At 40.6% G+C, this 13,283-nt stretch overlaps 1 protein-coding gene across 5 annotated transcripts in view; it reads right to left on the reverse strand.

The window, feature by feature from the left end:
* The window catches only part of gramd4 (GRAM domain containing 4), a 136,093-nt gene that overhangs the window by 42,160 nt on the left and 80,650 nt on the right, over positions 1 to 13,283 (reverse strand). For 4 of the 5 annotated variants that reach the window (XM_023952571.1, XM_023952573.1, XM_023952574.1 and 1 more), the window contains 5 exons: positions 10,975 to 11,036; positions 5,767 to 5,905; positions 5,392 to 5,417; positions 5,222 to 5,313; positions 4,749 to 4,840 (listed from right to left, as the gene is read on the reverse strand). In XM_023952571.1, the coding sequence (XP_023808339.1) occupies positions 4,749 to 4,840; positions 5,222 to 5,313; positions 5,392 to 5,417; positions 5,767 to 5,905; positions 10,975 to 11,036 (411 nt within the window). The remainder of the gene's footprint in view (positions 1 to 4,748; positions 4,841 to 5,221; positions 5,314 to 5,391; positions 5,418 to 5,766; positions 5,906 to 10,974; positions 11,037 to 13,283) is intronic. The other variant, XM_023952572.1, reaches the window with a different exon arrangement.

Genomic DNA, 13,283 nt, shown 5'->3' on the forward strand with positions numbered 1-13,283 from the left:
TGGCGTAACGCTACTCTAGTGAGATTTGATGGGATCCATTTTGAAACCATCATGGTAAACAACTGCTAGACAGTTTACAAAATACAATCGGAAGGTTCAAATTCAAATTCAAATTAATTTTATCTATATAGCACTTTTCATGTAAAAAAAAAACAAAAAAAAACAGCTCAAGGTGCTGTACAGGGCTCCAGACTGTGACCAATTGGTCGCATTTTGCGACTAAAATTTGAGAGTGTGCGACTGAATTTTATATCCAGTCGCACATGTGCTACCAGTAAATTTGCCTCCCCCACCCTTCGTATTTTTAATACATCAAACGTGGAAGGGGCACATCAATGATCAATGAAATAATCTGAGACGCGAGCGCACACACACGCAGGCAGACACACACACTCGTGCACATATTCATGAAACGCGAGCACACACTAGCGTGATGCCCGTCTGTGAGGCAGCCAATGCGTGTGAGAAGAATAGGGAAAGCCACTGTGAGTGGCTAAAATGCGTGGAGGGGGAGGGGCCTAGAGATAATGGCGCTCGCGTAAACATCTGTGGGAAGGAAACGGAGACAAATATCATCACAACCTGATATGTGCGTCTGAGCTATGAGCAAGCGAACTATTGATTCGTTCTTCCGACCTGCGGCTAGTGTACCAGTGCCAGAGTGTACAGCAGGGGTCTCAAACTCGCGGCCCCCAAGATGATATTTTGCGGCCCCCGCCTTAATATGAAAAAGTTCAATTTTAATGCGGCCCGCCAGTTTGTATGAATGACACTTTTTCATTGTCGTGCACGGAGCTGACCAACCAATCACAGTGGGGTATATGACTCTTGGGGGGCGTGACAATGACAGGGTTTGAAAGCAGGACACCAGACAGCCCCCTCCCCGGACCACATTAAGGAGTTCCTTACTTTCCTTTAGAACGTATTTATTCGCTCGTAATTTTCTAAATACATGCAGTCCGTGCTGAACTTTTCTCTGGGTCGCACAGACCCGGAGGAAGGTTTAGGGTTTTGGTTAAGCGCGCGGCGGCGTGTCACCCCCGACCACAAACGGTTTATGCACGGCTGTTAGGGCAGCTCACCGCTCCCGCAGGAGTCGGGTCAGCTGTGGAGAATAAATGTCCCACACCTACATGCGTGACAGTTAACGGGGCTTGAACTTTAAACACGCTCGAGCAAAAACAAGATTAGCCTTACACACTGAAAACACGTTGGGGAAAATGCAACGATAGACGTGTTTAAGATGATCCAGCGCCGCGCCTGGATCGTTGGGGTGACCAGACAGGGGGGAGGGGGGGGTGAAGGCGAATGAAGGACAACAGGAAATTGGAGTTGTCCTTACCATTCAATTTAGTTTTAATATTCCTCTCTCCCTCAGTATGATCTGTGTTATTATATATTTTATACTTATTTTAATGTCTTGTAATGTATGTAGCCTTTTTTTAATCAGTTGGTATTTTAAATTATTTTAATTGATCACTGAACTACAAAAACCTTCAGGACACATGTCCCATAATGCATTGTTTTGTAGTCATCAGGGCAGCTTTCAGTCAGTGCAGTGCTAAATTTCCAGCTGTGTTCGCTAAAGTTAGGGCCTTGCTGCTCCCACCCCTTTTTCTGATATTTTTGTTTTGATTGACAGCAGATGTTGGAGCAAAAACAAAAATATACGTCTCACACCAGGTGATCTGTGCGGCGTTACGTCCACCTGGGTGATCTCAAACACGCTTATTGTGCATCTTGGCTGCACTTATTTGGTGTCACCAACATACATTTCCATCCGTTATCTTCACTTATTTGTACTGTCATGACAGCGATGCTGCTGTTGTTTACCTTGTTGTTGCATCTTCAAAAGTGCAGATTAAAATGTGACACTGAATTTGAAACAGCACATTGTAATCTCTGCATCAATTATTAAAGTATTCATTAGTAATACAGTGGAAATTAGTAGATTTGGTTAGCATGTTGATTTACGGTATGCGCCCCTAAATTTTCTGGTTGTGCCCTTAAAATTTTCAGTAGGGGGCCACAGTGCTCCTAGTGAAAAACGTTAGTCTGGAGCCCTGCTATACATAAGAACAAACAAGAATAGGTTCATGGTACATTACTAATAAACTCTGACACATCTACAGAGTAATTTTACCATTAACAAGGTCCGCTTGATGCAAACATATAATGGAATTTCCAATAAGACGGCTAATGCTAACATTCGATCGACCTGCTTCTGGAATAAAGTGTAATGCTATAGCATAAGCTCCACCTAGTGGCCAAACTGAAACGCTCTCCAAGAGAGGCAGAACATTTATTTTGGTACTAGTTTAGAGCAGTTACAATGTTACTGATCTGCACATTTTTGCTGAAGCGTCTTCATTTGAGTGACACAGTGTGGTGTTTCTTCTGTTCTGTTTCCTGACTGTCTCTGTGATTTGCAAGTCGGCTGTCGCTCCTCCTGGATGGCCCCTCCCTTTCCTGCCTGGTCTTCTCTGTGGAGGAGTGCACAGCTGCCTGCACTTTGCAATCATGCTTATTTAAGTTGATGCTACTCAGTCCTCAGTGTCGGTGCGTCCCTGTTAAGTCAGTGGTTTTCCTACTCAGCCGACACTGAGGTCTGTTTTGTCCCTTAGCCTTTTTCTGAGCTTAGTTGTTCCCTTTTTTGCCTTTTTCAGTTTTCCCTCTCTTGAGGAGCTTTTTGTGTTTTTGTGATCCCACATTGTGGCGCTTTCTGTTAGCATTAAATTGCCTCCTAAGCGCATTCCTGAGTCTCAGCCTGATTTCCATCTGCACTTGGGTTTCCGTCCCTCCAGCCGTGACATTGAGAAACCATGCAACACAAATCTGATGCCAAAGTTCAGATACTGGAACTCTGGACAGTATGTCGACAATCCAGTCTACCCCTACGCTCAAATCGCTTTTATGACTGCATCTCTAATTTGTATGTTGTTTTAGTTTTTAGGTTGAAAACGTTTCGCCTAATTTAAAAGTAGCTTTCTCAGTTCCAAACTTTTTTTTAAAAACTTGTTCTGCGTCCTGCATGAACGAGAGTCCTCCCAGATATCTCCTACAGGAACCTTGCAGCTTAGACAGTGCGTTTTAAATTATAATGAAAATTCTATTCAAGTGTCAAAAAGATAAAATGATTTCTTTTTCCATTGAACTCATGGATCTTATTGTGTCTCTGGGCTTTTTGGATCACTGACATCAATCTCAGACACTAGTTTTCCAGCTTAGCTTAAAAAAAGGGAAAAACCACTAAAAAAGGAAATACCACACCATTAAGGAGTCCAACATTTTCAAGCAATATGGGAAAGAAAAAGGATCTCTTAACTGCTGAAAAGCATTGAATAATTAAATGTCTTGGAGAAGGCTAAAAACCTTGGATATTTTACTAAAACTTAAGTTAAGGCTGCACGATATGAGGAAAACTTGCGATATGCAATATTAGGGATCAATATTGCGATGACAATATAACTTGCGATGTATGAATGTTACGTCAGGACGTTTTTCTTTGTGTGGTTTTCTTTTTGTGTCTTGCAAATGTCAGTGTGCAGGTGCCGGGCTGCGATTGGTGTGGTGCTCCAACACCAGGAGTGGATTGGCTGCCAGAAGTCGCACCTGGAATCACACCTGCTATAAAAGGAACCAGGAAGAAGACCAAAGGAGGCTCATTTGACATCTCCCACCTCTCCCAAAACCAGCTATATGGAGTTTAGAGTTGTAGGAGTGGACTGCCATTTACTTTGACCCATGTTTTCTCATGTTTATGTTATGTTAGGGAGGTAAGTTCTTGTCTTTTGGTTTATGTTGTTTTATTAGGTAAGATTTGGGTTCTTGTTTGGTAGGCCAATTTTTGTTTGTTATTTTGGCCTGGGTCCAGTCTGAAGTAAATACTCTATCTCTAATGTTTCAATCAAAATAAAATATCTTAACCTGCTTTAAGTTTGCTGGCTTTTGAGAGGGAGATGGGGCTTCATTTTTGTGTTGCGTCCTTTTTGGGCCACTAGACGGGGGGGGGGGGGGGGCATAACAATGAACGAATGGCAAAAAAAACAAAAACATTTCCATTTCGCTGCAAAAGTTTCATTTAAATTAGAGTCAAAATACCTTAAATTAATCTCCAAATGATCCACTTCTAATTAGGAGGGCAACATCTAACATAAAAGCTCCACCCGATTGGTCAACAACGTGAAGGGCTCCATCTGATTGGTCAAATGGATAAAGGGATTTATTCAATTCATTAAATAGTTCAAAATGCCATAAAATTGGTTTAACACATTTAAGGTTTAACATTTATTGCAATTTTCGCTGACTTTTGCAATATGGATATTGCACAGCTTGAAATCGGGATAACGATACATTTGCAATTTATTGTGCAGGCCTAACTTAAGTGCAATCCTCGTACTATTAAGAGGTTTGAGGCTGATTCAGAACACTCGTGGGTTTGTGCAGATGGAGACAGAATAAGGAAAGTTTCTGCCAATCAAATACATCAGATTAGGAAAGTAGCTGCTAAAACACTGTTACAACACAGCAAGCACAGATTTGAAGCTGCTTGTGTCTCTGGAATTCCACCAACATCAAGGTGTCAAATCCTCCAGAGGCTTCCAGTTATCTGTAAACCCTCCATTTGGCCCCCCCTAAACAACACTCACAAGCAGAAACGGCTGCAGTGGACCCAGGCAGACATGAACTCATTTTCTACAGTTTAAAATGTCTTGTACAAACAGAAAGAAGGGATTAAATGTGGTTACCTGGCGATGAGATAGTTTAAGGATAAACGCAGGATAGCCAGGAAGAGGAACATGGGAACAACCCAACCATGCCAAGCAGCATTCATGTAAATCTGGATCAAAAACAAAAAGAAGCTTCATGATTCTTTCAGGGGTTTGGAAAATCCATCTGAGAAATAAAATCCTCCAAAGTTCTAAAAATACTTTGCAATTTGGCATTTTCTTGTGACTAAGGTATGTTTTCTTTTATGTTGACCGACCACAGAACACGGATATTAATGAAGAACTAATCAGACATCTGCCCCCTTCAGGGACCCAAATAAAGAAATCACTGCTGTGTTTATTTTATTTCCTGCTTATGAATCAGAACACAAAGATCTAATGAAATCAGAGAACAGTTAATCCAATAAATGTCTCGTAAACACAGATGAATGTTTCTCAAGTGGTTGTTTCCTGAACACACAGAACTTCTGAAGTTGAAGGGTTGTGCTTACAATGAAGGCAATAGCTGAGGTGTAGACAGAGTGCCAGTTTGATAAGGCGGAAAGGTTCCTTAAGAAGTTGGTGACAGGCCTAGCTCCTCGCTCTGAAAAGAAGTTTATGTTAAAAAAAATGTTTTCTTTCAAATGTATTTACTGAAATGTTCTTTCTGTTGAATACTCACTGAGTCGCCTCATATTTTCTGTCAACCTGGAAGAAAAGCACAAAAAGTGAAGATGGAGATTGTGAAAAAGGTGAAACTGTGACATGATGACTCAATTCTTCAGCTTTTGTGAGAGTTCATTAAAAAAATATATATAACCGATCCCAATGAAACGTTTCTATGAAGCCTTGGTGGGACAGAAGAAAGCACAGGTGGGAGGTGCACCTCCACTGCCTACATGCTGGAGAGTCCTTGGGCAAAACAGTGTCTGGGATTTTACCCTCAGCTGTAAGTCATGTTGGAGTTTGTCAACACCAGGAGTCGTGACAAAACAGGCCGTCACTGTCGTCTGGATCTGGAGGGGCAGGCACGTTGTTCTGAAGCGTCCCCACCCACCTTTTAGCACTTAGCGGTTCTTCTGTCTCCACAGTGTTCTCCTCTGGCTGGAAGCGGAAGTCCTCGATGTAAACGCCGAAGCGCTCATACAGCCACTTCTGCAGCCGCGAGCTCCACACCTCCTTCTGCTGCTTCTCTGCTGAACATGACACATGCAGCTGGGTCAGGTTCTTCCACCAGAATCTCACGTTTAATCGGCGACTACCATAGTGCAGGAAATAAAATCACAATATGGGCTAAACTTCAAAGTGTCCCCTGGATCAAACTCAAAAAACGTCAAAAAAAACGTAGAATCTTTAGAAGAAGTGAGGTTTCTTTGCTCTTTTGTTCTATTATTGGTAATAAAACAATGAAATTGTTTATATTGTGCAATTCTAAATGATTGGTTGAATAAAGACTTTGATAACATGAGTCAAAGATTAAACACCAGTTCAAAGATTGTTTCCTGAAGGCGGGAAGTAGAAGAACATCAGATGTTATTAGAGGAGCTTCATCCAAAGGGTACATGCTACCGGTCCCGGCAAAAGCCTGGGAGCTGAAACCTCCAAGAGTCACCATCAGCACTCTATCTCCAAACAAAAGCGCAGGAATCTGTCTTGGTTCAAAAAGATGAGCAGACGTTTGGATAAACATCCATCACTGACCAGCTGTGATCTGTAATCATCTCCTGATTTGCCATCATTTCCAGAAGTCTGACGTGACTACTGCTTATTGGAGCAACGGAACACAAAAGATCGTGTCACGGTGATAGAGATACGGCTCAGATAATTCTTAGGATCAGTAGAAAGGACAAAATTAAAGCCTGGTTCTCCTCAACTTTAAGATATGTTTCTTATTTGCATCGAGACAATACTTAAAAGTTTCTGTAATTTTATTCTCATTTTGTCCCTCCTCAGGATTAATGCGGGACATTAAGTTGTCAAAATGGGTCACAGACGGACAGAAGTATTGCTGAAAGCGTACGTCATTCAGACGCAGCTCCTGCACTAGATGGTGAACCTCTTCGTACCGGGAGGATCTCGGAATGATGTCATGAACCCAGACGGGATTACCGATGTTTTTGTGGAACTCTTCAAAAATAAATCAGATCTCTTAACATCATATGTGTCTTCCATGCAATGAAAATAAGTTATAGTCAATGCTTCCATGAAACAACGAGGCTACATTTTATTGACAGTAGCTTCTGCCACATATTGAGGGAGCATCTAGTTCAAGAACACATTTTTGGTGTCCAGCAGTGAATCTGAGGTGCGTCAAAAGAGAGGCGGCAGACTGAATTTGATGCACGAATTGCGTTTGGTATAAACAGATCATAAAGCTTCAGGGGATGGTCAACTCCAGGCCTCCAGGACTGGTGTGTTTGCATGATTTATAGATATCCAACTCCTACTCATAACTGATTACCTGGTTCCAGTGTGTCCAGCCAATGAGAACAAGCCAGAGCAGGGTATGTGAAAAAAATGCAGGAATGCGGCCCTCGAGGCCTGGAGTTGACCATCCCTGGAAGACGAAGGTTTTCTGCTGATTTAAAAAAAGTCCTAAACGATCGTTACAGTGGACAAGTGCCATATGAACAGGCTACAGGTTAATAAAGTAATGGCTTGGAAATGTGACACTTTGCATACATTAAAGCCAAGGTATCAACTACCAGCTGTACGGTGTTTTTACAGATATTGCATAGCAGTAGATTCACACTATAGAGACCCCCAATTGTTCATAGTTAAAAAAATAAATATGACCTTGTGCAATCACACAATCAACCAACGAATATCTCATAAATATATAAAAAGATCATGAAATTGTGAAAAACCTGCACACAGAATTTAAACGAGCCATCCTATTCTTAAATATATTTAATTTCGCTTTAAAATCCTGTTTATTTTAAAACAGCATTTAAAATGTTTCATTTTTAATCATGTGATTTTTGATTTGATTTTATTGATTTATTTCAAGCATTGTAGTCAAAGCAATAAAGAATTTACACATATTTATCAAACTCATTACAGAAATGATGAAATGCATAGATTAAAAAGACAGAAAACAAAACAAACATGTCACTTAAATCATATATGCTTAATTAAATACAGTGATAATTAACTGAGGTATAAGTAGAGTTTGATTTATTGCTTGAAAAGGAGTGGGAAGAAGCAAGCTTATATAATCCCACCCCTACTGAGTTCATTCATTTGACAGTTTTACAGTGTTTTAAATCCAGTTCTGATCAGATAGATTCTCTTCAAGTAACAAAATCCAGTGCCTAGATATGATTGATGATCTTCAGTAAACATTCATTCATGATTTCAGTAAACAGTAACGATACCGATATGTAATAATAATTGATCATCATTAGAACACATGATAACATCAAACTAGTAATTATTGCTACACATTGCAGATCAAGTAAACAGAATCAATAGCTTATTGATTGTAATTGAAACATTTCAGTAATCATTATTGCACATTACAATGTAACACTCAGTGGTTGTAATTAAAAGAGCTTTGATTATTTCACTACAATCAAGTTCACTCATGGATTTGGAATTGTTCAAACACCTGTTGATCCTTAAATCCTCTTATCTTCATATCCTGAAATAAGAGTTTCTTTATACATTTTCTTGAATATTTGAATATTTGAACATTTTTTGAGCTCATTACTTAACCCGTTCCAAAGTTTAGTGCCACACACCGACACACAGAAACCTTTCTTTGTGGTTCTTATCAGTTTGATCTTGAAGTTCCTACATCCCCTCAGTCTGTAGCCTCCTTCATTTTCTAAGAACTGTTTTTGGATATTGAATGGTAACGATTTCCAACTGGCTCTGTATAAAAGTTGTTGGTGTAAAAATCCACAAGATCATACAGTTTTAAAAGTCTTGATTGATAGAATAGATTGTTTGTATGATCAAGATATCCGGATTTATGTACAATTCTGACGGCTCGTTTTTGAAGTAAAAAGAGAGGATGTAGTGAACTCATTATTATTCCCCCAAATTTCTATACAGTAGGTGAAATATGGTAATATTAAAGAACAGTACAATAAATATCTACTGTTGTATCCTAATATATGTTTAGATTTATTTACGATTGAAATACTTTTTGAGACTTTAGTTTGTATGTGTCTGATGTGTGGCTTCCAACTTAGTTTGTCATCGATAAAAACCCCTAAGAATTTGATTTCTGTAACACTTTCGATTAATACATTATTTATTTCAATTGAGGGCTCTTTATTTGCATTGTAGTTTCCAAAAAACATCACCTTGGTTTTATCTAGGTTCAAAGATAATTTGTTGTAATCCATCCATAATTTTATTTTATTTAACTCTGTGTTCACCACCTTGATAAGTTCCCTATGATTGTCTGTAGAATAGAATATGTTTGTGTCATCAGCAAATAATGAGTTTCATAAGCTTTGAAACATTGAATATGTCATTTATGTAAATATTGAATAGCAGCGGGCCTATAATTGATCCTTGTGGGACACCACAACTTATTTCTTTGGTTTCTGATGTATATTCATCAATCTTGACAAATTGTTTTATTCCCGTTTGATACCTTTTGACCCAAGTTAACGCTAGTCCTCTTATCCCAGACACTTCCAGTTTGTCAAGTAGGATGTCATGATTGAGTGTCAAATGCTTTTTTTAAGTCAATGAAAATTCCAGCTGCATATTTCTTTTTGTCCAAAGCATTTGTGATTTCCTCCACAGCATCAATGATAGCCAATGAGGTAGATCTATTTTCTCTAAAACCATATTGGTTTTCATTTATAATGTTATGTTTTTCAATAAATAAAGCTAATTTACCATTGAATATTTTTTCTAAAATTTTTGAGAATTGTGGAAGAAGAGAAACAGGTCTATAGTTTGTAAATTGGTGTTTGTCTCCACTCTTATAGATAGGAATCACTTTGGCTATTTTCATTTGGTTTGGGAATCTCCCAGTTCGTAATAATAAGTTACATATGTACGTTAGAGGCTTAGATACACTATAAATGACTTTTTTCACCACCTTCACATCTATATCCTCACAATCTTTTGAGTTTTTACTCTTGAAATTATTCACAATTGATATCAGTTCATTTTCGTTCACATCAGAGAAAAAGATTGAGTGTGGGATCCTTTCGATGGGTGGATTATTGTCTTTGCTAGTTTGGCATTTTGGAATTTCCGCTGCCTACTCTAGACCCACGTTTACAAAATAGTTATTGAGACCGTTTGCTGCTTCATTGATGTCATAGCTTTGACCCTTCTCATCTGTAAAGTAATCTGGATAAGTTCGCTTTTTTGTCCCATTTTTAATGATGTTATTTAATATTTCCCAAACTCGCTTTACGTTGTATTTATTTTCATTCAGTAGATTATTGAAGTACACTTTTTTACTGTAACGTGTTATTTCAGTTAGTTTATTTTTATATGTGGAATATGTGGAATATTATTACAACTCCATGGCTTTTACAGAACCTCAGATTTCAAAATCAATACTTTCCAAAGTAGCTTTGTTTTAATTTCATAGACTGACTTATTTATTTCATAATGAGCTTTATCTGCAGAATGAGTCTGTCTGTCAATCAGTGAAAGTGGGTGGGATCTAAACACACATTTCATGATCTTTTTATATTTATTAGAGATTTATTGGATGATTGTGTGATTGCAAAGGGCCATATTTATTATTTTAATCATGAACAATGTGGGGCTCCATATCACTCTGAAGATGTTTTTCTTTTCTTTTTTTTAATGGCTATGTATGACTTTGGTTGGACTCGTGTGTCCAACCAAAAATCCCAATAAGTCAGAATAAAAGATGATTTCCTATTTTAGCCCTGCCTGAAAGAACCTGTCTGCCCTACACAAAGTGTTCTCAAATCATAACCCATTTTCTCAAATTAGCCTAATTTCTCTTTCACCAAAACTTAACACTAAAGTCACTTGATCACTGAACAAAAACAAAGCTGCACTTTTTTATTGATTTCTTACATTTCTAAGCCCCAACTGTGAACCCTAATCATTCTGTTCATGCCAACTGTCACAAACGCAGCTTCATGTCCAAGAATGACCCACACTCCCAACCCACTCTGTTCCTATCGACCACTTCACCCTGTAGCCCCACCTCGCATGGACAGTTAACTCCGCCTTCCCACTTTCAAAACGCTACCTCTGCCTTCATTTCCAGTCAGTTCAGAAACCCACCTGACCATCAGCTGATTCATACCTGTGCCGTTGTTGGACGGGGACTGCTGCTTCCGGAGAGGCTGGGGGGGGGAGTCTTCTAGTCTGAAATAAAGAAAGAAAAAAAACATCCATTACTTTCACGTTCACACAGAACATCACAGCACGTCTGTTCTGAATAGGACTCTTGCTTGTCTTGAATATCAAAGTTCCTGGTTTACAAAATGTCATAAATACGTCACAGGGTCACAGGCGTGTACACAGTGTGTGCGTGTGTGTGTGACTGTGTGTGTGTGAATGTGTGTGTGACTGGGTGAATGTATGTGTGTGCCTGTGTGTGTGACTGGGTGAAGGTGCATGTGAATGTGCGTGTGACTGGGTGAATGTGTGTGTGCATGTGTGTGTGCATGTTTGTGTGCATGTGTGTGCATGTGTGTGCTTGTTTGTGTGACTGTGTGTGTGCATGTGTGTGTGCATGTGTGTGTGCATGTGTGTGTGCATGTGTGCGTGCATGTTTGTGTGCATGTGTGCGTGCATGTTTGTGTGCATGTGTGTGTGCTTGTATGTGTGTGCATGTGTGTGTGCTTGTGTGTGTGCTTGTGTGTGTGCTTGTGTGTGTGCATGTGTGTGTGACTGGGTGAAGAACGGGTTCCTGATCCGGGTTACAACGGACACGTGGGGGCTCACGGCGGCTATACAACTATCTTCAAATGACTTAAAAAGTTGATTTTCTCAAAAAAAGAGAGCTGACCATGGCCCCCAGGAAAACCAGGAATACGAAGACCTTAAAAAGATTCTTGATGATATCAAAGCTACGCTGTTTCCCTTTATGGAACAAGTGTACTGATGGAAGAGTTCCGAAGATTTCGGGCTCAAAACGAGCAACGAGAAAACCGGGTCGACATTCTGGAGGAAAGACTGGACGATGTGGAACAACAATTAAGGATGAATAATGTCATTCTCACTGGAATCTAGCCACAGGGGTTGCAAGCCAGTAACTTCTGTGCCGGTCCCAAGCCCGGATAAATAGAGAGGGTTGCGTCAGGAAGGGCATCCGGCGTAAAAATTGCCAAAATAACCATGCGAATCACCCACAACACTTTAGACATACCGGATCGGTCGAGGCCCGGGTTAACAACGACCGCCACCGATGCTGTTAACCTACAGGGTGTCGGTGGAAATTTGACTACTGTTGGTGGAAGAAAGAGGGGAGGCAGAAGGGTCCGTTGCCAGAGAGAGAAGGGAAAAGGCAGGAACATAGGTTTGAGAATAGGGACTCTTAACGTTGGCACAATGACAGGGAAAGGCAGAGAGCTGGCAGACATGATGGAGAGAAGGAAGGTAGATGTACTGTGTGTGCAGGAGACAAGGTGGAAGGGCAGCAAGGCACGTAGTATTGGAGGAGGATACAAACTTTTCTATCATGATGTTGATAGGAAGAGAAACGGGGTAGGAGTGATTCTGAAGGGGGAGTTTGTAAACAGTGTTCTAGAGGTGAAAAGAGTCTCAGACAGGATGATGAGCCTAAAGTTAGAAATTGAAGGGGTGATGGTGAATGTAGTCAGTGGGTATGCGCCACAGGTTGGCTGTGAGTTAGAAGTGAAGGAGAGATTCTGGAGTGAGTTGGATGAGGTCATAGAGAGTTTTCCCAGAGGAGAGAGAGTTGTTATTGGAGCAGACTTTAATGGCCATGTTGGTGAGGGCAACAGAGGTGATGAGGAGGTGATGGGCAGGTTTGGTGTGAAGGAAAGGAATCTGGAGGGACAGATGGTGGTGGACTTTGCGAAGAGGATGGAAATGGCTGTAGTCAACACTTACTTCCAGAAGAGAGAGGAACATAGAGTGACATACAGAAGTGGAGGTAGGAGTACCCAGGTGGACTACATCCTATGTAGACGAGGTCATTTGAGAGAGGTTAGTGACTGCAAAGTGGTGGTAGGAGAGAGTGTAGCCAGACAGCACCGCATGGTGGTGTGTAAGATGACTCTGGAGGTCAGGAAGAAGAAGAGAGGGAAAACAGAAAAGAAGACCAAGTGGTGGAAGCTACAGAATGAAGAAACTTGTGAGGAATTTAGGCAGAAGTTGAGCCAGGTCCTGGGTGGTCAGGATGAGCTTCCAGAGGACTGGGAAACTACAGCAGAGATTATCAGGGAAACAGGTAGGAAGGTGCTAGGTGTGTCATCTGGAAAGAGGAAAGACGGTAAAGAGACTTGGTGGTGGAATGAGGAAGTACAGGAATGCGTCCAGAGGAAGAGGTTGGCTAAAAGGAAGTGGGATGTAGAAAGGACTGAGGAAGGTAGACAGGAGTACAAGGAAGCGCAGCGTAGAGTGAAGAGAGAGGTGGCAAAGGCC

Source organism: Oryzias latipes, chromosome 23 (genome assembly GCF_002234675.1).
Source record: "Oryzias latipes chromosome 23, ASM223467v1".
NCBI lineage: Eukaryota > Metazoa > Chordata > Actinopteri > Beloniformes > Adrianichthyidae > Oryzias > Oryzias latipes.